Below are 25345 nucleotides of genomic sequence, written 5' to 3' on the forward strand. Positions count from 1 at the left end.
GAGGCTAGCAGCAGGTGGCCTGACAGCACCTTGCCCTGGAGACAGCCAGGGGACAGGGAATTGGCTGTTCCCAATTCCGCCTTTAATTGGATACCTTGGGACTCAGACGCAAAGGAAGAGTGGCCTTGAGGGGGCGGTACCCTGCCCAGAGGTAGCACTCAGCCGCTTCTATGTGCACAGATGCTGTGGGTGGGTGATGCTCCGGAAAAGTGTAAGCCGAGGCCCTATGTGGAGGGTATGGTCTTACTTTGGGAAAAGCGGAACTAAACATGGGGAGTCGCAGATCTGCCCCGTGAGGGAGGGCACAGCTCGCCTTTCTGGAGTTCCCGTGCTGGAATCCCGCAGGGCCGCGTTGCTTCTGCACCGCTTGGCGGCCAGGGAGGCATGTATGCTGTTGCTCTGCTTGAGGCGGGCTTTCTGGAAGTGCTCAGGGTGGCCATGAGCACTGCTCTGGAAGTGGCAGGGGGGACTACAGATACTGTCTGCGGGAGAAGGAAGTGTCCATCGCTTGAAGTGGGGCAGAAGGTAGTTTGGTTTTTTTCATCTTAATAAACATTTGAGTGTTTGACAAAAATTATCGGGATTAATCACTGAGATTCTTTAAGAGGGAGATGCTGCCATCTCTGCCCTGTGGGTGAGGAAACAGCCACAGAGGTGGCAGCTCTACAGGCCCAGAGGCCTGTGCACCGCTTCTCACGGCCCGGCCTTCCTGCTGATGTGGGAGTGAGGAGTTGTCTGAGGCGGGGGCTCAGGTGCTGTGCGTGGGAGAAAAAAGGAGGAAAACCTATCTTTATTTCCACACTTGTCATGTGTGTTGTGCTAAAAGTTTAGTGGCCACCGGTGTCATCATCACCTTTTCTAAGCCTAGAATTGATTCGGGTCTCATACCAGCATTTGCAAGGTGTTCAGCTGTGGGCTTCTCACTTGCTTTATTCATCATGTCATCTGCTTGTTTTTATTACCTTTTTAATATGTGAAACTGGGCGTTTTTTAATTCCACAGGTATGGGCTGAGGGTCTGTTTCATATAAACCGAGAACTCTTCTAGGCTCCAGGTTATAGTAGTGAACCCAGCAGGCAAGGGCTTTGCTCTCCTGGAGCTTTGCATCCTATTGAGGGTGACAGCAAGCACTTGTGGGTGTAACTTAGAGTCACATGACCTTAGTGAAATGAAGAGCAGGACACGGCCTTCAGGGAAGGCTCTTGGACAGGTGGGTGAGGTGTGGGAGGGAACCTCCCTGTAGGAAGCAAGGGCAGGAAGAGACAAGAGGCAGGGGTGATGAGGTCTGACTCAGAGTCGGGTAGGAGCCTCTGGGAAGTTGGGAGTGGAGGAAGGACCGGGAGGGAAGGGGTAGTCCCCAAGAGCAGGAGGAGGAGGCTGACTTTCTCTCTGGCCTTTCCCATGCAGACCTTTGGGGTTTTTTAATGGTTATTTATTTTGAGAGAGAGAGAGAGATTGTGCTTGAGAGCAAGGGAGGGACAGAGAGAGAGGATCCCAAGCAGGCTCCACGTTGTCACTGAAGAGCCAGACAAGGGGCCTGGTCCCACGAACTGTGAGCCAAAATCAAAAGTTGGATGCCTAACCACTGAGCCACCCAGGAGCCCCCCTCATGGCAGTTTTGTTTTGAAGTTCATTTCTTTTAAGTGAGTGAAGGGTGGGGGGAGGGGGAGAGAGAGAGAAAGAGAAGCCTGATGCCAGGCTTGAACTCATGAACTGTGAGATCATGACCTGAGCCAAAGTCAGACATCTGACAGAGCCACCCAGGGGCCCCCCCACCCCCCATGGCAGTTTCAATTTGCCTTGCCCTAATGGTTAGTGATGTTGAACATCTTTTCATGCTTATGTACCGCTTATGTACCTTTAGCAAAGTGTTTTTGTTTTGTTTTGTTTTGCTTTAGGGTTTTTTTTTTTTTTTTTCCCATTTCTTAGTGGATTGTTTTTCTTACTGTCACTTTTATATAGCCTTTATAGTCTGGATAGGGGTCCTGTGTTGGATATGTGATTTGTAGAAGTTTTCTCTTAGAAGGTGATCAAGGCTAAGAAGTAGCCTTTTTAGTGCCTCAACAGGGTTTCTGGCAGAGCAGATGTTTTCAGTTCTGATGATGAGTGTGTTTTGAAGGTGAGAGCTGATGGCTTAGCAGGTAGACTGGGTGAATCCTGTTTCTGGCCTGAGCAACTGGGTGATGCCATTCACTGTCACGGGGAGCTCTGGGGAGAAGCTGGTGTCCGGTCTTATTAGAGATGACCAGTGTGGGTACAGAGGGGGGCATCAGGAAGGCAGTGAGAGATTAGGGCCAGAGGGCAGGAAATGTGGATTTTTGAGTCATTTGGGAGTGTGTAGAGGGGAGAGTCATGGGCCTGCATGAGCTTGTCCAGGCAGTGGATGCGGACAGAGAAGCACAGAAACTGGAGCCTGAGTTTGCGGCATTGGACATTGAGGTGTAAGGGAGGAGAGTTCAGTACGGATTGAGAAGGAGCCCTGAGAGGTAGGAACAGGGAAGGTGTGGGTGCTGGGTATCAGGAAGGAGGCAGTCAGGGTCTGCTCTGCCCACTGAGGCTGCAGGACTGACTGGTGTGCCGCATGAGGGAAGTGAAGGGGCAGGGAATCCCGTGTCAGTGCATTCAGAGGAAGCCAGGCAGCAAGTGTCAAAACCCTGCCAAGTGGCGTCCTTTCTGACCCTCATCTAGAGTCTTGGGAAGTATTGCCTTGAAGACATCACCAGAAGTGGGAGGGATGTGTGCCCTTCACATTCTGGATCTTTCCTTGGCAGGCACCCAAGGAGGACAGTGGTGGGCAGAGCTGACCACCAGGATGGGTCCCCCGGGATAGACACACAGAGGTCAGCTGAGTACCATCAGCTGGATATTTGGTCATTTATATACACACAGGTCAGGTGCTGTTTAACTGGGTGTGAGATCAGACACAGACTGAGTCTGTGGAGCTATTTTTAAATTTTATTCTTTAAAGATGTTTGCCTTGCATTACTTTTTTTTTTAAATAAATACACTTGAGATATGTCAAGGAAGCTATATTAAAGGTGAACCAGAGTATTGAATTAAAAGCCTTTTCCTCCAAAATTTAATATCTCTGGCTCTTGTTTGCTCAGTGATAAAGGTGATGGGATTTTTCAAAAAGAATACTTTCTTAATTAAGAAACAGCCACAAAATTGCATTGCTTAATGATCCAGCTATATTTATGTATTTATTTTATAAGTAATAATGCAGATTAAGTCACATTTGAATTTTTTCCTTCTATTTGGATGGTCTAAACAACGTATTTGTTAGGGCATCTGGGTGGCTCAGTTGGTTAAGCGTCTGACTTCAGCTCAGGTCATGATGTTGCAGTTCGTGGGTTCAAGCCCCGCACTGGGCTCTCTGCTGTCAGCGCAGAGCTTGCTTGCGATTCTGTTTCCCTCTCTCTTTGCCCCTCCCCCACTCACATGCACTCTCGTTCTCTATCTCAAAAATAAATACACATAAAAAATTTTTAAAAAAGAATGTATTTGTTTACTAGTGTTTTAAAGTCATGAAATGCCTTTTTGTGGCTTCATTAAGTGGTTTATGACACGCAGGGTGAGGTCGAAGTGGACTTTCTCAGTGGCTTCTTCACCACAAGATGAGGCTCCAGTGCGTTTGGGGACACTTGGGCTCTTTGTCTTGCTTTAGGGGGGACACCGTGTCCTCTGGTCTGGCAGACAGGTGCTGACAGTTGGCCTTTTTTTTTTTTTTTTTTTTCAGGTGCACGTTTAGGTTCCCAAGCACAAACATCAAGATCACGTTCACTGCCCTGTCCAGTGAGAAGAGGGAGAAGCAGGAGGCTCCTGAGTCCCCAGTGAAGCCCGTGCAGGCCCACATCTCGCCCCTGACCATCAACATTCCAGACACCATGGCCCACCTCATCAGCCCCCTTCCCTCCCCCACAGGAACCATCAGGTACAGCAGCTCATGTGGTGGGCAGGGGTCACAGAGGGTCGGGTTGGGGGCGCACGCATGCTGAGATGTACGTGACCACGTCCCGATTCCGTTCCTTATCTCCTGCCTTGGGACTTGCAGAAGCCGTCATAAGTCATAGTCATGGGCAGGAGCGCACAGCAGCCAGCACCCGCTCCTTCCCCAGGTGGACCCTTCACCTGCCATTCAGTTTCTGAACACCCTTTGCTCTCAGGTTCCTGCATATGAAACACAGTCCCCAAACGTTCCTGACTGTTTCACTTATACTCTCTGTATTTGAGTGTAAGTTGAGAGAATTGTGATTTGCCACGTTGGTCTAAACTCTGAGCTGTTTTCCTTTGCATTTTGAGTTCTTTTAGTTTGCTGCAACTTCATGTACACTCTGAGGATTTGTACTTTGGATTGATGAGTTTGACTGCAGTGAAGCAACAAACTTGTGTCTGTCATGATGTCCTAAGAGAGACTGGGTGCTTCAGGAAGTGGAGGTCAGCGGCTTTGGGGCACACTCTTGGTGCAGAACCCGGAACCCAGAACACAGTGGTCAGCTCATGCTGAGCTCTCAGAGGACAGCAGCTGCGGGTCAGGTCGAGGACGGCCACGGGACCCTGCAGATGTGCGTGCTTAGAGCAGGCGAGGTCGCCTCGTGGGCTTGAAGTGCGGCTCTGCTGTGATGTTGCAGGGCTCAGCTGCGCTGGTCTCCTCGGACTCTGTTGGTGCTTAGAAGAGGGGGTGGTGTGTATTTGGGTGTCCTCTTAGCTGGGAGGGAGTGATGTTGGGTGTGGAACAAATGCCTGTACTACTCTCTGGAGTCCGGCTCCTGCTGATGAGCTCTGTCCCAGCTGGCGCTGCGTGTGGCAGAGCCCGGGAGGGCACACGGGAAACTCGTGTCCGACCTCTCGGTCAGACGCTTCCGTTTCTTACCTTAAAAACGAGCATCAGCAGTGGGACTTCCAGAAGGATCTGTGTTGTGTTTATTGGTAAGTGGAGGGGGTGGCGAGTGGACTGGCTGTGGCTGCTGCCGCTCCAGCTCCAGCTCCAGCTCCAGCTCCAGGCTCGGCCTCCTGCGTAGCCGCTGCTGTTGGCGTCAGGCCCCTCCCTCTTCTGCCTCCTGCGGCTGCGCTGCTGAGGAAGCTGCCTTTGTCTCTCCCACTTGGTTGAATTTGTCTGCATGTGACTCCATGGACCAAATAGCCATTATGTCAGCGGAGAGCAACCACGTGGCCGGATTTCTGTTCGGAATTCACAGAGGAAGAGGAGAAAGCCCTGTTTGCCCGCGTGGGGTAACAACCCACAGTGGGAGCCGCAGCCTTGGAGACGGGCGCACTGACGCACTAGACAGTGGCGTGGGCACTCGGGGAAGGGGACTGTGGTTGGAGAAAAGCTCCTGACCCAGCCTCTCCTCACCTTCTCTGTCTTCATCCTGGTTTCCTTGCTCGTCCCTCCCCATGGCCGGTGCTGACCAACATAGTGCCCTTGCTGGGCAAGACAGTGGGGTGGGAGCCCAACTGTGGATGGTTTATGTGTGATGTGTGGGGCAGATTTGCCTTTTTCTTTTTCTTTTTCTTCTTTTTTTTCCTTTTCCTTTTCCTTTGTTTTTTTTTTAATGTTTGTTTATTTTGAGAGAGAGAGCGCATGCACACGTGTGTGCAAACAAGGGAAAGGGAGAGAAGAACCCCAAGTAGGCTCCACGCTGTGTGGAGCCTGATGCGGGGCTTGAACCCGTGAACTGTGAGATTGCACCTTGAGCCGAAGTCAAGAGCCAGACAGACACTCAACTGACTGAACTGCCCAGGTGCCCCCGGACTGGCCTCCTCTAAACCCGGCATCCACCCCATACGGCCTCTCACCTTCCCCACGTCAGCACTTGTTAAGTGCTAGCTGTTTTTCAACATCGTGAGGCTTTAAGTCCTTTAGTGCAGGCCTGATTTTTTTCCCGGTGCTTTAAGAGCCGTTCGTGGCCTCAGCAGACACCTGTCCAGTGAGTGCGCGTGTAGGTACTCACTGTGCGTGCTCACGGTAGAGAGCCCAGTAGTGCTGCAGGGGACGCTGGCCCGGAGCACATCACCCCCTCCCCTTCCTTCTGCTCCACGTTCAGTTCCGGGTTTTGGAGGTAACTACTGTTGCTTATGTATTTTTTCCAGAAATGTTCTATGTATTTGCAGTACTTGTCTTTTTTCCCCCAAATGCAACTAATCCCTAACCACACACTCTGGGTGTAACTTGATCCATTTCTCAGCCCGTCCTGTTTTTGGTGTCCTTCCACTGCAGCAGCTCATTCTTTGTAAAGTACGGGCCTGCGTGGAACGGGGGCAGGAGCTCAAATGTGCAGCTTGGTGAATGACCACAGTCGAGTGGGAATGGCCTCTCGTCATTACACAGATGAGGAAGCAGCACCCCAGCCCTGCCGTGTGAAAAAAAGGCACCCATGTTTAAACATGGGTTCCTGAGGTGCCTGGCTGGCTCAGTTGGTAGACTGTGTAACTCTTGATCTTGGAGTTGTGAGTTCGAGCCCCGTGGTGGGGCTCGAGTTAACTTTAAATATAAATGAAGAGGCGCCTGAATGGCTCGGTTGAGTGTCCCAACTTCAGCTCGGGTCATGATCTCGCAGCTCGTGGGTTTGAGCTCCATATTGGGCTCTGTGCTGATAGAGCCCATATTGGGCTCCGGGAGCCTGGAGCCTGCTTCCGATTCTGTGTCTCCCTCTCTGTGCCCCTCTCCTGCTGTGCTCTCTCAAAGCCAAATAAATGTTTAAAGTTTTTTTAATAATAAAAAGTAAGTAAATAAACAATTTTTTTTAACGGGTTCCTGTGTCCTAACTGACCTGACTCAGGCATGTGCTCCGGGGCCTGGTGCCATCTGCATCTGTATCCGTGGCCTCATCCTCTCTCTGTGTTCCCTGTTCTTGGCCCGGCTGCCTTTCTCTTTCTCTGGATTCTCCCTGACCTTTCTGGTGTAGCTGGAGGCCATGTCCCAGGTGGGAAGGGAGTGAGCAGAGCCTGTGCTCTGTGTCCCTTTGCGAGCCATTACATATGCCTCCGTGTCCTTGGTAAGTTCCAGAACCATCCTGAGCCTCCGTTTCCTCACTGGTGAAACAGGCGGACCACCACCTCCTTTGATAGTTTGTTTTGTGATTCTGGAAGAGAACACATGTGGAAGCAGAGGTCTGATTTCCACGTTTCCTGGAGTGATCTTAAATTTCACGGAGAATTTAGTGAGTCCATTTTCCATAGAAAATGCTGATATTCTAATTTTTAAGTTTGTTTTCACTGAAATCAGATTGAGTCTTTGAAGCACGGTGTGATGTATGTTCTGTATTAGGCTGATCGCAGCCACTTTTTCCCACCCACAGTGCTGCAAACTCCTGCCCATCCAGCCCCCGGGGAGCAGGGTCTTCGGGGTACAAAATGGGCCGTGTGATACCAGCTGACCTCAATTTAATGGCCGACAACTCCCAGCCAGAAAATGAAAAGGAAGCTTCTGGTGGAGACAGCCCAAAGGTAAATGTTTTATAGCCTTGAAACAGAACCTGGGGCCGTCACGTGACCAGCTGTCCTCCCTTTGCTGTCTGCATGTCTAGTAATGTCGCTGCCAGGGCCTTGTGTGGATCCAAGTTGGTTGTGGGGTCCCTTCCTGTTGAGTAGGTTCTTGGGGTTGGGGTCTTAGAATAAATGAATTATTTTGGTCATTCACCACTGGGTGCTCCCCAGTGTCAGCTATGGGCCCAGGTGCTGAGATCTGAACCAGTGGAGGACAAGAGAATCGCTTGGTCCTCACGCGGTGATAAGCGCTGTGTCCCAGGAAACCGTTCCCAGGGTTTAGTCCTGCTGTCCCAGATGCTGAAGGTTGCACATGCACTCGTGTCTGAATGTACACGTGCACACATGTGCACAGGAACACACCCTTTTGGGACAGTGGTTGTTGAACACGCTGTGACCCTGCGTATCCCTGCATGTTTTTGTTCTTTGACCCAGTAATGCCCCTTCTAGGATTTTGTCTAAAAGGAAATGGCAAAAATCTCAAACAAAAATTTATATAACACAGAAAATTGAAAGCAGCCTGAATGCCCCCTAAGAGTGATCAAGCAAGGAAATATTATGCAGCATAGTCACTGATGTGGAAGTATTGTTGGTATAATGCTTGGTGAAAAAGAATAAAGCAACGCGTAGTATTAGTTACATCTGTATAAAATAGGACGCATTTGTGCAGTAGCACACAGCACCGTCATGGAGGAGACGGCCGTAGTGGTGCACCACCTGTCTGCTGTGGCTAGGAGCCTTGCACACGGGGCATGCCGGGCAAGGGAGGGAGGCTCAGAGTGGCACCATCAGTGGGGTTCCATGTTGATACAGTTGCCTGTTTAAAATCGGGCAAAACTAAATTGTTTCAGGGTGCATTCTTAGATGCTAAAACGTTGACAGCAAGATTGTCCTCATGACAAAATGTCAGAGGTAATGGCAGCTTCTCTGGGGGTAGAGGCTGCAGGCCCAGGGGGCATATGGAAGCTTCTGGGATGTGGGCTGTGTTCTCTCTTGACCTAGTGTTGGTTGTCCTGATGTTCACATCACAGAAATTTGTTTTCAGCTGATGAGGATGTATTCTAGGCTTTGCTATCTGTGTTACATTTTTCAATAAAAAAAAAGTTTTTAGCAATGTGTAGAAAAAAGGTAACCAGGAGACACAGCCAGTGGCACAAGCACAATGAGGAAGGCTTTGTGTTCTGAACCTGCTGCCTGGAGTAGTCTCCAGCTCCACCAGTTCGCCTGGCCCTTTCCAGAGTCTGTCCGCTCAGGGTAGTTGGGGCAGAGCCCAGCTGAAGTGTTCAGGAAATACTAGCTGTTTACGAGTGCGGCCAGTGTCTCTGCATAGAATACGTGCCCCCCACCGCTGTCAGGACCGATCATGGGCTGGGCAGCTGAGGCCCACGCTCCTTTCTGTGGCACGTCTACCTTCCTTCCTGTCTGTCCGTCCTCTGCTTGTCTTCTTTTCGTCCATTTGTGTTTATCCCTAAGCAATGTCTCAGTTGCTTCTTTTTAAACCTCATATAATGAGTATCATCTTGACTCTGACCGTGCTTTAAGGTGTGTTGTCCTGGACTTTACTGAGGTCAGGCGGCTCTTTTCTTTTCCTTATGTTTTTTGTTTTTGCCATTGGAGTTTCTCTTTATGTGGTTTTAATATTCTTTTTTACACTGCTTGTGCATTTTTCCATTTGTTTCCTCTAAATTTTCCAAATGCTTCTCAGTCAATTTATGTTACTTTCATAGTAAGGAAAACAGCATTTTCACAGGAACACTTAAAAGCACAAACAATCCTAGGGGCACTTGGGTGGCTTGGTTGGGTGTCTGACTTTGGCTCTGGTCTTGATCTCACAGTTCGTGGGTTCAGGCCCCACATTGGGCTCTGTGCTGACAGCTTAGAGCCTGAAGCCTGCTTTGGATTCTGTGTCTCCTTCTCTCTGTGCCCCTCCCCTACTCACACTCTTCTCTCTGTCTCGCTCTCAAAAATAAACATTAAAAAAAAAAAAGAGGGGCGCTTGGGTGGCCTAGTCAGTTAAGCATGCGATTTTGGCTCCAGTCATGATCTCACAGTTTATGGGTTCAAGGCCTGCATCAGGTTTTCTGCTGTCAGCATAGAGCCCGCTTCAGATCCTCTGTCTCCTTCTCTCTCAGCCTTTCCCTTGCTCATTCTCTCTCTCCCTCTCAGAAATAAATACTAAAAATTTTTTTTATTTAAAAAAAATTTTTTTAACATATATTTTTGAGAGACACAGCAAGACAAAGCACAAGTGGGGAGAGGCAGAGAGGGAGACACAGAATCCGAAGCAGGATCCAGGCTCCTAGCTGTCAGCACAGAGCCCAACGTGGGGCTCAAACCCATGGACAATGAGATCACGACCTGAGCCGAAGTCGGACACCCAGCCAACTGAGCCACCCAGGCGGCCTCCCCAAAAATTGTTTTAAATAAAAGCACAAACAATGCTAAATTCTAGTAAATTTAGTAAACATTTTGATAACCTCAATAATCTCTCTCTCTCTTTTTTTTTTTTTTAACTTAAATACAGGATGATTCAAAGCCACCTTATTCCTATGCACAATTAATTGTACAAGCAATTACAATGGCTCCTGACAAACAACTCACTCTAAATGGGATTTATACTCACATCACTAAAAATTACCCATACTACAGGACTGCGGACAAGGGCTGGCAGGTAAATCCATTTCGATTTGTTATGAAATATTTCTGTGACAAGTTAGTAGATGCTGATTGAAAACAGAGGAAAATTGAGCTGCTTTCCTTAACTTGGGCACAGGCCAAGGGTAGAGCGAGGTGAGGGAGACCCTCTTTTGCTCAGGGAGGAGGACGCGTTAGAGGCCACTGGCCCCGCGCTTTGACCTCCTCCACACAGAGCAGAAGGAATAGTGGCTCTAGAAGAAAACCTCAGCCTGTGGTTTTTACGGTCCCTGACCGTCCCCACGGATGGGAAAGGCATGGATTGTTTGAGATGTTTCTCTTCGACCATTGCAGTTAACTTCCTGTGTCTGAAGTAAAGGAATGTGAAAAACCCAGCCCGTCCTTTACTTCGGCTTCCTTCTGTCTTCCTTACCTGCGTCTGCTGACGTACATAGCTTCTTGAAGTTTGCAGAGGTGGTTTCCAAACTATTTTATCAGCGAACCCTTTCTTCAAAAGACATCTTCTCCCGTTGGGCAGTGTAGAAAAGCAGAAACACGATGCTGCCCTGTGAGGGGGCGGCCTACCTGCTTGTGTTCCTGTACTTTCAGATCATTCCTGGGGTGTCTGCAACCCAGCCTTCCTCAGAGGACTCTTGGATATTAGTGCATAATGGATCCTTATTTAACTTTTTAATTTCGCTTAATTTTTAAAGTTTTACACCGTGTGGTTTTTTTCTTCTGTGTATCTGTGCTAGGTGTGCCTACTTGCTGGAGTACGGTAGAACCTCCCTAATTCAGACCATATGAGAAAGGCAGGGTTGAAATAGGGAACGTTAAAAGCATAAGAAAAGAAGAAATGTATGCTTGCAGTTCTTGAATTCATTAAGTAACCAGGAATGGCAACACTATTCCTTTCAGGCATAGTGAGTAAATGATCCTCGGAAAAATGTGTCTGCTGACCCGTAACCATAACCAAGTGGGTGGGGGTGGCGGGGGAACCATTTTCTGTGTAATGATGGGCAAAAACTCTTTTCTTCTACCTGTAGACATACAAACGCGTTATGATACAAGTAGTCCAGCCAAATCCTGAACATTTCCTTTGTAAGGGGTCTTTAGTCACGTCCGGGTCCTTGATTGTGGAGGGTACAGAATAAGACCCCGCCTCCCTTCCTGGCCTGGGGCAGCTGCCCCCTGCCTGCCTCCCTGTGCACAGCGAGGTGCATTTCTTAGTTGGCAGTGAGGAAAATGCTGGATTTGGAGAACCCTTTGCTCTCCAGTTACCTGGCAGGTCTCTTCAACACATCGGACAAGAAATCCCTGCGATACTGACCATGTTAATCGAGGACAGTGAGGTTGTGCTTCAGATAAAATGTCAAACCAAAGAAGCAGAGCCAAATGATAATCTGTGTCCGTTTCTGGTGATTGCTCCTGGAACACGGTTTCCTGTGTGTGGGCAGATGAGGCCTCAGGATACCCCGTCAAGGAGTGGGGTGGGGTTATGTGCAGCTCGTCGCGTGCAGAATTCTGGTGACTGGAAATGTCAGTTAGCGGGGCAGAAGGGGAGCCAGTGTTTCTGAAGGGCCTGGCCAGACCTTCAGTGATGTGTTTCCCTGTGTTTCCTAACATCCATTTATGCAAGAGCTGCTTCCAAACAACATATGGTTTTCTGGCCGGAGGACGAAGGCCAGCTCTCAGGGGCGGCCTCCTCCAGGCTTCAGTCTTGTGGGGAGTTAGGTCAGGTGTGATCCCCACGTGCACGGATCGCTCCTGGCTCTGGGAGCGGAGCGTCACAGACATGGCTGCTGGAGGGCAAGCACCCCTCTCTGTTAGCTGTCATCGATGCTGCTTTTTATCGAAACCTCTTTTGTGTCTAGATCAAGGCCCAGAAGGGTGACTGAGCCTTGCCTGTGTAAGGCCCTCCTGGCTCCAGTGTTTTAGCAGAAGAGAGATTTCCTGTTGCACCCCTCCCTTCAATTTTTGGAATGCGCTCTCGATTTCTTTTAGCTGTTCCCAGTACTGATCCACACGTGTTCTTTTTCTGTCGTGAGATTCTCTGAGCTGCCCCTCCCAGAGTGACTGCGCTTGAAGTCTGTGTATGGATGAGACCTTCTTCCCATGTCCTCACTTTCGGCTTAAAGCAAAAAAGCCTTTCCCTTTTGCAACCTTGTCTCATAAAAGCCAGCTCTGATTTTCTTTGTGTGGAGAGTAGGGGGGAAGACGGTCTTGTAGAACAGCCCAGTTTTTTTTTTTGTTTTGTTTTGTTTAAAATTTTTTTTTTTCAACGTTTATTTATTTTTGGGACAGAGAGAGACACAGCATGAACGGGGGAGGGGCAGAGAGAGAGGGAGACACAGAATCAGAAACAGGCTCCAGGCTCTGAGCCATCAGCCCAGAGCCCAACGCGGGGCTCGAACTCACGGACCGCGAGATCGTGACCTGGCTGAAGTCGGACGCTTCACCGACTGCGCCACCCAGGCGCCCCAGAACAGCCCAGTTTTAAAATGCGGGTATCCAGACTGCCTCCCGCCCTCCCCTAGGGCGTTAGGGAGGTGGCGGAGCAGGGCGAGCAGGGCCCGAGGGCTTGGCCCTGACTCTGATCTGCTCCTCGGAGACCTGTGCCTTTTGGAGCACCTGAAGGAAGTCCACAGCTGCCTTCCAGGCTCGCTTCGGGTATTTTGCCTTGTCTGCCTTTGGCAAGGCTTCTCGATTGGTCCAGAGGAAACTCTGGGATAAAACAAATTGTGACCGCATCTGGGAAGATGGCATGTTTCTTTCCTTCGGTTGCATATTTATGCCAAAATGTTTTCTTATGATTTATAATTATAATTTTACCCAGCCCAGAATTGAGGTATTTGTTATAACTAGAAAACTTGAATTCTGGGCCTTTGGGCCTCTGAAAGGACCAGAGCCGGTTTCTTAAAGTAGAGGGCGTGTTGTGGGCTCCTCTCACCCTGTATCTTGAACTCTGCTTCTAGAAGGTCCTGACATGTTCCCTTCTTATCAGTTTCTTTACAAGTCCTCAGTAGAGGGAGTACTCTGCATGAGTGGGGCCGACAGAAACTAGGTCTGGGCAGGAGTGCTGGGGGTGCTTACAGAGGCCGGAGGCCAGTGACCAGCTCTGGGCCTTTCGTCCGGGTCATCTGCAGGGATGGAGCTGCCTTCGGGGACAGGAGGGAGGAGGGACTGGCGCCCAGGGAGGACGGGTTGTGGGAAGTAGCCTCGGTGAGGTGAGGGGAGGGTCTGGGGGGAAGAGAATGTGTGCAGTACTGCAGACCCTTTTCTTCCTGTTTAGTTTTAAAGAGTAATAACCTGCCTTTTCTCTGCATGTAATACTTTCTGAATCAGTAGAAGCCGAGCCAGCGTGGTTTTTGTGTTTGTAGCTTGGCTTGATCAAATTACAAAGGCCTTAAATGACCTTAGAAATATAGTTACTTTGTGTCTGCATTAAGTATCTCGAAGAATAATGGGAATGACTTCCACAGCATTTCCAGTCTTGTTGGCTGGAAAATCGTGGCCTCTTTGTTCCATAGGCTTGTTAGACCCTGTTGTGACGGTGCATAGTGTAGCTTCTGTCACATTTTCAGGACAGAAAATAGCGACTCCTTGACCTAGGAACTTGCGTACAGCTTGTCTGTGGCATGAAGGTCGTGGAACCACAGCCCCCCCCCCCCCCCCCGCCCCGTCCTGTTCTCCTTTATCAGTGGGAAGAAATACTAGTGTCCCAGTCCCCTGAAATGGCACTTCCTACCTCCAGACTCCCCCTGAGCCAGCTTCCCTTTTTCCTCCTAGCAGTACGTGCATTAACCTTCTCGGTGCAGTTCCAGCCTTCACGTGGGGGTTCAGCACCTCCCATGTTGTTCACTTGTAAGCTGCCCAGGTAGCCAGGTTCCCTCCCACAGTACAGTCGGAGGACCTCTTAACCCTTCCATGGCAGTCGTAAGGATTGCCTTGTTCACAGCCAGAGGGCCCTGTGGCGTCACGGTCTGGGTTTGCTTTTCTCAACCACAGTCTTGGAGTCTACCTTCTACGGCACAGAAACGTCTGAGGAATCAGAGGAAGATCGTCTTCTCTCTTTGGCGGAAGCACCAGTAGTAGTTGAGTTTGATTTTTCTGGAAGAGCTAGTAGAAAGGTATTGTTGGTAAATCCCTAAACCTCTGATGAAACATAATAACAAGTATCTGCGGTTATCAAAATGTTCTAAATCTTGGGGCTCTCAGGTGGCTCAGGTCGGTTAAGCATCCGACTTCGGCTCGGGTCATGATCTCACGGTTCATGGATTCAAGCCCGTGTCAGGGTCTGTACTTGCTTTGGGTCCTCTGTCTCCCTCTCTCTGCCCCTCCAGCGCGTGCTCGCGCGCTCTCTCTCTCTCTCTCTCTCTCTCTCAAAAATAAACATTAGGGGCGCCTGGGTGGCTCAGTCGGTTAAGCGTCCGACTTCAGCTCAGGTCACGATCTCGCTCTCTCTCTCTCTCTCAAAAATAAACATTAGGGGCGCCTGGGTGGCTCAGTCGGTTAAGCGTCCGACTTCAGCTCAGGTCACGATCTCGCGGTGCATGAGTTCGAGCCCCGTGTCGGGCTCTGGGCTGATGGCTCAGAGCCTGGAGCCTGCTTCCAATTCTGTGTCTCCCTCTCTCTCTGCCCCTCCCCCATTCATGCTCTGTCTCTCTCTGTCTCAAAAATAAATAAACGTTTAAAAAAAATTTTTTTTTAAATAAACATTAAAAAAATAATAAAATAAAATATTCTACGTCTCAGGTAATGCATTTATTTATAAACACTTCCACAAATCACAGACAGTCTAGGCTGCCCCCCTGCGTGTTGCTGGTGAGGGAGACGGACTTCCACGGGCTTGCGTGGTGCTGTGGTCACAGCCATAGCCTGTGACTGGTTGTGGTAGGTGAGCGGTCCCCTAGCTGGGTTGTAAAGTAGAATTTGATACATTTGATTTCTGAGCCACCTCTGGCAAGTGAGGATTTCAGGCTGTGGCTAGGAGTTCCTTTAGAAGATTAATTGGGGAATTTAGGAATGATTTTGGGATAGCCCGAAATTGTACTGTGAGTTACCATCATTTTGAATCTTTAGTAGTTTAACTTACTAACTTTAAAGATGGGTGTAAATACATGAAATAACTTGGATGCATGGCTTCTGTCCAGCTGTTGCTGACTCTGGTTTGAGGGGCTCGGGATCAGGCGTGCTGGCAAGTCGTGCAGGTTGCAGTGGGGAGCTTTCCTGAAACTGTCTGTAAGCTGTGAGCCAAGATTTTTGTAATGGAAAGAATAGAGCAGAAGTTGAGGGAAACCTCCTCTCTGTGCCTCGTCAGATTATTTGGTGGATCACATTGAAAAACATGTATGGAAGTATTTTGCAAAGTGCTCTTATTACTGGAAGATGGTGTCGACAATACGTCTCAACCTTTAGCTCGTCTTTATCCTTTGCTGGTTTGCCAAACACTTTGCACTGGATTAATTCATTTTAGATGGCTGTGACAGATTCTTGTAAGCTAATTCCGTGCTCAAAAAGTATTTTAAAGGATTGGCTTATTTTGTCTCTGTTCGTCTCTAAGCAGGAAAGGTGAGATGACTACAGTGAGGGTCCTTGGCCTCCTACCTGGGGGAGAGATGGAAATTGCCTTCTTCCCTGTGGTTTAGATGGCCCACCCCTTCTTTGTTCCCTAGATCCCCCCGCCCCCCTGCCCCTGGTGCTCCCTCTGCCATTTCGTTCCAGGACCCTCTGGCTGGGGGGTCGCACCCCTACTCCTTCACTCCGGAGGAGGGCCGGCTCCTCCCAGAACAGCGCTGCTTGTAAGTCGTCTGCCCTCTGCAAAGGCTGCATGCCTCGGTCTCTGCTTTGCAGGGCACTGAAACTGGGGCACATTTTCATTTCTCAGCAAAGAAATATATGAATTCTACGTATTTTTTTATGTTTCATAGAATTCAATTCGCCACAATCTCTCTCTGAATCGGTATTTCATCAAAGTACCACGTTCCCAGGAAGAACCAGGCAAAGGCTCATTCTGGAGGATAGACCCTGCCTCTGAAAGCAAATTAATAGAGCAGGCTTTTAGGAAAAGACGGCCTAGGGGCGTGCCTTGCTTTAGAACCCCTCTGGGACCGCTCTCGTCTAGGTAAGGAAAAAAGACAAACAAAAAGACCTCACTTACTGGTTAGTAAATTTGCCTTCAATGTGTTGGTCAGTTTTCCTTTTCACAGTGAAGGAACTACCAAATGCGGTGTGATTAAATGTGGGGATGGGGATTTGAACAAGAGTGTCGGATGCTGCCCGCACATTTCTTGAACGGCAGTCTGAAACGGCGGAGACTGGCGATGAAGTTTTACTTCCACTCCGCTCCCACGTGGCAGCTGTGGCCTCACTGAACTCATTGCACATTGTTAACACGACCGGTCGGCATTTGATGAGCTGTGTGTTTTCCTTTCCCTTGACACATGAACAGCTCTTCCAAGCTGTATTTTAGCGGCTTAAACTCAAGATTGTTTTATATAATGTTAATGGCCTGATTTTCAAATTATACATTTGTAGCTTCATTAATAGATGCTCTGTTTCTAAACAAAAAAAAAGGACCAGGATGTAAGTCTCGGGCCCCCACCTGCTTGCACACCGCTGGCTCCTGCTGCCCGTGGACAGGAGCTGCTTAGGGAGGGCACCAGTGCAGCTCCACGGCCGTGCAGCCCGTGTGGGCACGGAGCCCCAGTAGCCTAGCGCAGTACAGGCACACTGGCTGTCACAGCTGAGTGAGTCTCACAGAAGGTCCATCTCCGGTCACAGGCGTTCACAGGGAAAGTAGAGCTCACAGAACTGTAGTCAGGTGGCAGAAGACAAATGGCCGTTACAGTTTCAAAATGCACGTTATTGAGATGACGCAGCGTGGTGAGTGCTGGACCTGTGAAAATCCACTGTGTTTTTTTCTGTAACACAGAAGTGCCCCAGCCTCTCCCAATCACGCTGGAGTGCTGTCTGCTCACTCCAGTGGTGCCCAGACCCCCGAGAGCCTGTCGAGGGAAGGTTCCCCGGCCCCCCTGGAGCCGGAGCCCAGCGCGTCACAGCCCAAACTGGCCGTCATCCAGGAGGCACGGTTTGCTCAGAGTGCACCAGGTGAGACTCGCAGAGAGGGGGCAGGCGTGGTGGGTGGGGGCGGGCCAGGCTCCTCAGCGGACACAGCAGTGGCCTTGGCTCCTTTGTACCTGGTACTTTCTGCATAATACCTGAGTGTTATAAGCTCTGAAAAACTAATAGTACTGTGAGTGTTGAAAAAAAAAAAACAAAAAACAAAACACAGTGAACGTTGTTTTACGTAAACAGCTTATATGGATGCCTGAAGTAATTAAGAATCTGTTTCTCAGTTGCTTGATCATTCAAAGATTGTGAAAAAAAATCCCTCCCCCCAAAGGAATAACACAAATTAGACAAGCTAGACATTGATTGGCAGCAGAAACTGCCCACTTAATGACTAGGTGAGCATCTCACAGTTTACTTACTAAGTTGCAAAGCAGAATAAAGAGGAATTTAAAAACAAAAACAAAAACCGTAACAACACAGTGTGGAAATGTGTCTGAACTAATTCTATTATGATTCCTAATTGGTTGGCAAAATGTGTGTTTTTGGTGTTTTTTGGTTTTTGTTTTTGGAGCAAGAGCGTGCGTGAGTGGGGGTGGGGTAGAGAGAGGAGCCCAAGCAGGCCCCGCGCCGTGAGCACAGAGCCGACATGGGGCTCAGTACCACAAACTGTGAGATCATGACCTGAGCCGAAATCCAGAGTGGGACTCAGAACCGACCGGGCCACCCAGGCACCCGCAAAATACGCACTTTGACACAGTGGGATTCCTGACCCTGCTGGCAACAGCCCCTCCCCACCCCCACCTGTACCTCCTGTCACCAGCGTGTCTTTTCATTTACTCTGTGCCCAAACCAGGGAGAGCAGAGGTTGGTTGGCAGAGTTGTAACTCTGTGTCTGGGCTTTCCGGTTTCACCGTGAGACTTTGATGCTGGGGAGAGCGTGGCCCCCTTGACTGGGCTCAGTAGGCAGCTTCTTCCCATATACTGTGTTGACATTTTCTTTTTCATGAGGAAAGAGATGTGGGAAGAGGTGTCGAAAGAAATCTGAATAGAGCAAGAATTGTGTTTTTAGCAGTCAGATACAAGAGTTCGGTATCCCCGTTAAGAGACCACCCTTTTCCCACTGCGAGTGACTTCACTATTAGGAGGTGGAGGGGCGCGCCCTGTCTTACTCCTCTGTGTGCTGTGAGCGGGTGGTTGTGCTTGGTCGGTTCTGGGAAACGGTTGGAGGAACGTGGGTGCCTGTGCCTCACCCCTGCTCCCTCAAACTCTGCAGGCTCTCCCCTGTCTAGTCAGCCTGTTTTAATCGCCGTGCAGCGGCAGCTGCCGCCGACGATCAAGCCTGTCACCTACACGGTCGCCGCCCCCGTGACCACCGCGACCTCCCAGCAGCCTGTCGTGCAGACGGTGCACGTCGTCCACCAGATCCCCGCGGTGTCCGTCACCGGCGTGGCCGGCCTCGCCCCGGCCAGCACGTACACTGTTGCCGGCCAGGCCGTGGTCACGCAGGCGGCCGTGCTGGCCCCTCCTAAGGCAGAGCCGCAAGAGAATGGAGACCACAAAGAAGTCAAAGGTAAAGCAACAGAAGAAGTCGCTGCAGGCAGTTTCTCAAGCTGTTTCTCAAGTCTTCCCAGCAGACCTACTCGTCCCAAGCTCCTTTCTTCTTGTTGTTGTTGTTTTAATTTTTTTTTTAGTTTATTTATTTTGAGAGAAAGAGATGAGAGCACAAGCTGGGGAGGAACAGAGAGAGAGGGGGAGAGGAGGAGAGAGAGAGAGAGAGAGAGAGAGAGAGAGAGAGAGAGGGGGAGAGAGAGACAGACAGACAGACCCCCAAGCAGGCTCTGCACTGTCAGCGCAGAGCCCGAGGCGGGGCTAGAACTCATGAACTGTGAGATCACAGCATGAGCCGAAACCAAGAGTCAGACGCTCCACCGACTAAGCCCCCCAGGTGCCGCCCCCAAACCCCTTTTCTAATTACGTAACGTCTTAGAGAGGGTCTGCTGGCCACCTGGCGTGATTGCTGTGGCTTTCCAGTAATGTCAGTTGGAATTGTTTCTTTCCCCTTCCTTTTAATTTCAGTAAAAGTGGAGCCTATTCCTGCGATTAGCCATGCCACGCTGGGCGCCGCTAGCCGGATCATACAGACGCCACAGACCACCCCCGTGCAGACGGTCACCATCGTGCAGCAGGCTCCTCTGGGTCAGCACCAGCTACCAATAAAAACTGTGACGCAGAACGGGACTCATGTGGTGCCAGTCCCTGCCGCCGTCCACGGCCAGGTGAACAACGGTAAGCAGCGTCCTTCACAGCTAATAGGGTGCAGATATCAAGAGCAAAGATCCTTTGCTCTCCGTTTTATGAATGGTAGTGTTCCATACTTTGGTTTCGACTGTTAAATTTTAATTTTTTTGTCTGAGGAAGTGTTTGCATTTCTAAAGTGTAAGAAACCTAATAGTGCTACAAGGTACCTGGCGGTGGTTGTGGGTGTCACCTCTCCTGGGGGTGTCCCTGGTGGAGCCATCTGAACGGAGATTAGCGTTTCTGTAAATACCTAGAGAGCTAGAAATACCCCCCTCCTTGTGTAGATACCTGGGTGTGGCCTGGAAGTAACGGGAGGTTTGGGCACTGGCACCTGCCTTCTGAGATGTCTCCTGGGACACCTGTGCTCCAGAGTGTGTCTGACGGAAGCAGAGAATCTTGCTCTCTGCGCACACAGCTGTCCATGCATGTTCTCACATCGACGAGTAGAGAAGACAGGACAGACCAACGGAGCTTGGCATTTAGTTAGGTAGTTAGTAATTTAGTAAGTAAGTAGGCTCCACGCCCAACGCCAGAATTCAATTCAATTCAATAACCCTGAGATCAAGACCTGAGCTGAGATCAAGAGGCGGACGCTTCACCGATCGAGCCACCCGGGTGCCCCTGAGCTTGGCTTTTAAATGAGAGCACAGAGAACCCCCTTTCACCCAGCCCTGTGGAGCCATGTGAGGTGTAGGGGTCCGGCTGGCTGTTAAGTCAACTCAGGAGTCTAGTGTCGTCCTCAGAGCTGCTGTTTGAGCAGTGGGTCCTTGCCCAGGCGTACAGAGTGCCTGCTGTCCATCAGGACGCAGCAGTGGCCCGCAGGAGCTCAAGCAATGGAGTCAGGCTCCTGGTCAGAAGGTGCTCTCTGTGCCCATAGAGTTTCTCTGAAAAGGGGTAGAGAACAGAAGGCCTAACTGTGTTGACCTCCCACCTGTGAGCGATGAAGGAATAGAGGAGACCTGCGTTTGCCTATGGGATTCAGATTCCCACTCCGCCTTGCCCCAAACTCACTGGTGGAATAAGTTCTGGAACCTTTTCTGGGGAAGACTAACCACCTGAGAGTTCTTTGTTCTTATTCTTCTTCTTTTTTTTTTAAGTTTATTTATTTCGAGAGAGAGGGTGGGGAAGGGGCAGAGAGGGAGAGAGACAATCCCAAGCAGGCTCTGAGCTATCAGTGCAGAGCCCAGTACGGGGCCTCAGTCCCACGAATGGCGTGATCATGACAGGAGCTGAAACCAAGAGTCAGAGGCTTAACTGAGCCCCCAGGCGCCCCAAGAGTTTTGTTTTTCTAATGTCTTTGTTTTTAAATAATAGTTAACACATGCCAACCTGTGGATAAATGGACAAACTTGCAATCAGTTACCCATTTCAAATGCTGTCTTCTCAGGTTCTGTGTCCCCTAAGTATTAAGAGTTGTGCGTGCCTTATTTTCTCTCTGAATAAGTTTGTCATTGTGGATGATGTTGACGCAGCAAACCTGTTGGCGCTGTGTGCTTCTGGAAGAAGGTGGCATTGGGAGGTGGACTGGTCGGTCCTTTTTTGGTCTGAATCCTGCTCAGGCTGAAGCCATGGTTCAGCCAGTGATTCCCAGATATGATGTGCCTCAGAGTCCCTTCCTGAGCAGGTGTGGCCTGAGGGCCCAAGAGTGCATTTCTAATGCATTCCAGGTTGTCAGAGAACCACTGGTGCCAGTCAGGGGCTTCTTATGTCCACCTGTCTACTGGAGGGAGTTGGAACAGCTGTGTATCTCTTTCACGTGTGAAAGCTGGTATCTAAAATTTTTCCTTACAGATTTAATAAGCAAAGGATTAAGTTCTCCACTGTTTTACATCATTCTCTCTAATGTTCTCCTGGCCCTGAATACTGCCCTGATTTGGCGTCTACTCTCAGAATGTATGAGCACCCAGACAGGCCCTCTTGCCCCTGTAATGGGGTCTTGCGCCCTAACAGATTTCATATGCGTGCCGACTAGTTTTCTGTCTGAATACTGTTTGCTGAGCACATTTTTACTCTGCACAGGAGAATGCGGAAATATTAAAGATTTAATCGTGAATATAAGGGTTACAGAACCTGAGAAGACAGCATTTGAAATGGGTAACTGATCGCAAGTTTGTCCATTTATCCACAGGTTGGCACGTGTTAACTATTACTTGAAAACACCTTGGTGGGGCGCCTGGGTGGCTCAGTCGGTTAAGCGGCCGACTTCGGCTCAGGTCATGATCTCGCGGTCTGTGAGTTCGAGCCCTGCGTCGGGCTCTGTGCCGACAGCTCAGAGCCTGGAGCCTGTTTCAGATTCTGTGTCTCCGTCTCTCTCTCTGACCCTCCCCCGTTCATGCTCTGTCTCTCTCTGTCTCAAAAATAAACGTTACCAAAAAAAAAAAAAATTAAAAAAATAAATAATAAAAAAATAAAAACAACTTTTGGGGCACCTGGGTGGCTCGGTCGGTTAAGCGCCTTACTCTTGACTTTGGCTCAGGTCCTGATGATCCAGGGTCATGGGGTCAGGCCCTTGTCGGACTGTCTGCAGACATCACGGGGCCTGCATGGGATCCTTTCTCCCCTCTCTCTCAAAATAACCAAACTTAAAAAAACAAATAGAAGTTTTTAAATTTATTTATTAAAAACATGTTTTGAATGTTTCTTTTTGAGAGAGTGCAAGCAGGGGAGGGGCAGACAGAGAGGAAGACAGAATCCAAAGCGGGCTCCAGGCTCTGAGCTGTCAGCACAGAGCCCGACGTGGGGCTCGAACCCACGAACCGTGAGCTGGTGACCTGAGCCAGAGTCGGACACTTAACTGACTGAGCCCACCCAGGTGCCCCCAAAATACAATTTTTTAAATGTTGATTTATTTAGAGAGAGGGATAGAGAGAGGGGTGCACGTGGGGTAAGGGCAGAGGGAGAGAGAATCTCAAGCAGGCTTTTCTCTGTTGTCATGGAGCCCGACTTGGGGCTTGATCCCACAACCACGAGATCAGGAGTTGATGGTTCAACCGACTGAGCCACCCAGGCACTCCTCAAAAATATAATCTATCTCGTCAAATAAATTAACATTGCATTAAAGATTAACTTCTTAATATATTGGGGCTTTAAAGAAAGCCACACAGTTTTTTTTTTATCATCGTTGATGATCACTGCGGGGTCAGCCTTGAGACCTTGTTCCCTCTCGGGAGAAGGCAGATGGAAAAAATATTGAAACTCCTTCCAGTTTTAGTCATCTTTTACCAAAAACCATTTTAAATTATCTGTTAGTGGGAAATTTTATTGGTTCTTCTTTAATTTGGTTGCAGTCTTTTACTTAGAAATCACTGGGGGCTACCTGGGGGGGCCCAGTCGCTTGAGTGTCCCACTTCAGCTTGGTCATTCATGATCTCGCGTTCCTGGGTTTGAGCCCCGTGTCAGGCTCTGTGCTGACAGCTCAGAACCTGGAGCCTGCTTTGGATTCTGTGTCTCCCTCTCTATCTGCCCCTCCCCTGCTTGTGCTCTCTCAAAAAATAAAAAACATTAAAAAAATTTTTTTTAAAGAAATCACTGGTTTAGAAAAGGGTTTTCTCTCTAGTCCGTAACGATTCAGTGCTCCCAGACACCATCCTCCCCAGCGGTGGCACCCAGCCGAGTGGGTGCAGGAGGCGCTGTGGAAAAGGGGGAGGAGGTGGCAGATGAGCTTGAAGACGGGGCGAGGAGGGTGGCTCTCCTTACACAGTGTCAGCTGTCACTGAGGTGCTGCATGCCCTGTGACTGCCTTCACCCTAGAAAGTCACTCTTGAGAAAGGAAAGCGGTACCTGTTAATAAACTCTGAAAGTCAGCAGCTTTGCTTTTTTCTTTTAAGCTTTGTATTATGGAAAACGTCAGACATTCTGGAAATTCTCTCCCAGCTCTTCCCCACCCAGATCCAGACGTCGTGTCATTTTTATCTGTTGGCATTTCAGCATCTCTGAAAGAATTTGCTTTTACTATTTTTTAAAATTAGCAGTAATTCTTCTATACTTAGTACTCCTTAGGATTCGAGTCATTTTTTTTGTTGTTGTCATGGTAAAATATACGTAACATACAATTGACCATTTTACAGCATACAAGTCAGTGGCATTAGGTACATTCATAGCATTTTGAAACCATCTCCTCTAACGAGTTCAGAAGCATTTTCATTGTCCCAGTAGTAAACCTTATACACAGCAGTTACTTCCCGTTTCCCTCTTACCTGAGCCCCTGGTAGCCACTAATCTGTCTCTGTGGATTTGCCTACACTGGACATTCCCTGTAGATACAATTTGATACGTGGCCTTTTATATCTGGTCTCTCACTGAGCATCATGTTCGGAGGTTTATAGCATCGGTCAGTACTTTATGGCTTAATGTTTCCATTTTTGTTGATTCAGTCGCCGATTGATGGACATTTGGATTGTTTCCACCTTCTGGCTGTTGTGAATAGGGCTGCTGTGAACATTCATGATTATGTACGGTGTCCTCGTTTTCATTTCTTCTGGGTGTATACCTAGGAGTAGGATTGCTCAGTCGTATGGTAATTGCGTGTTGCTTATCGAAGAACCTCCAGACTTTTCCACAGCAGCTACATTTTACATTCTTCCGCTGATGTATGAGATTCTCATCTGTCTACATCCTCACCAACACGTGTTGTTTTCTGTTGTTGTTTTTCCCCCTCATGGCCGTCTTACTGGGTGTGAAGTGAGATCAGTGATTTGGGTTTGCATTTCCCTCATGAGGAACGATGTTGAGCATCTTCTCATGTGCTTGGTGATTTGTAGGTCTTCAAAGAGCTGTCTGTGTAAACCTTTTGTCCATTTTTTGTTGTTGAGGTGTAGGAGCTCTTGATATATTCTGGATACTAGGTCCTGACCAGATGTGATTTGCAAATACTTTCTCTCGTTTGGTGGGTTTATCTCTTCACTCTCCTGATAGAGTCTCCGATGCACCAGTTTTCTACAGATTTAAAATAATTTTTTTTTAATGTTTATTTATTTTTGAGAGAGTGAGCGAGAGAGAGAGACAGAGTGTGAGCCAAGAAGGGGCTGAGAGAGAAAGGGAGACACAGAATCCGAAGCAGGCTCCAGGCTGGGAGCTGTCAGCACAGAGCCCGATGCGGGGCTCGAACCCACAAACCGTGAGGTCATGACCTGAGTGGAAGCCTGGCGCTTAACTGGATGAGCCACCCAGGCGCCCCTAAAATAATTTTTTTTAATGTTTATTTTTGAGAGAGGGAGACAGAACGTGAGTGGGGGAGGGGCAGAGAGGGAGGCACAGAATCCGAAGCAGGCTCCAGGCTGGGAGCTGCCAGCACAGAGCCTGACAGAGGGCTCGAACCCGGGAGCTGTGAGATAGTGACCTGAACCCGATGATCGGATGCTTAACCGATGGAGCCACCCAGGCGCCCCTCCGATGCCCCAGTTTTTAATTGTGAGGTCCCCTTTAGCTCTGTGCCCTTTTGTGTCTCGTGCTCCAGGCGGCCTATGCAAAGACTCCACTGCCACCCCTGAGGTTGTGCCCCTGTGCTTTCTTCTTCTCACAGCGACAGTGTTGCAGCTCGTAGGGTCAGTTCTTTGATCCATGCAGCGTTAACTTTTGTATCGAGTGAGTGAGGTAAGGGTCTGACCACATCTTTGGCGTGTGGATGTGCATCTGTTCCAGAAGAGGCCTCTTCCATAGGAGAGACCATGCTTTCCCCACGGAGTGGGTTTGTTACCCTTGTGGAAAGTCGCTTGACCTCCGATCTACGGGTTTCTTTCTCACGTCTGTCTCCCTGCCCTTCGCGTCTGCCTTGATGCCAAAGCCACAGTTTTGATTACTACAGTTTTGTAGGAAGTTTTGAAATTGGGAAGTAGGAGTCCTCCGACCTTGT

At 49.2% G+C, this 25345-nt stretch overlaps 1 protein-coding gene across 1 annotated transcript in view; it reads left to right on the forward strand.

Annotated features, from left to right (window-relative positions):
* The window catches only part of FOXK2 (forkhead box K2), a 65283-nt gene that overhangs the window by 32693 nt on the left and 7245 nt on the right, over positions 1-25345 (forward strand). The window contains exons 2-8 of the mRNA XM_045489993.1: positions 3740-3934; positions 7302-7449; positions 10013-10159; positions 16053-16246; positions 17057-17232; positions 18470-18766; positions 19273-19482. Of these exons, the coding sequence (XP_045345949.1) occupies positions 3740-3934; positions 7302-7449; positions 10013-10159; positions 16053-16246; positions 17057-17232; positions 18470-18766; positions 19273-19482 (1367 nt within the window). The remainder of the gene's footprint in view (positions 1-3739; positions 3935-7301; positions 7450-10012; positions 10160-16052; positions 16247-17056; positions 17233-18469; positions 18767-19272; positions 19483-25345) is intronic.

This window comes from Leopardus geoffroyi, chromosome E1 (assembly GCF_018350155.1).
Source record: "Leopardus geoffroyi isolate Oge1 chromosome E1, O.geoffroyi_Oge1_pat1.0, whole genome shotgun sequence".
In the NCBI taxonomy this organism is placed as follows: Eukaryota; Metazoa; Chordata; class Mammalia; order Carnivora; family Felidae; genus Leopardus; species Leopardus geoffroyi.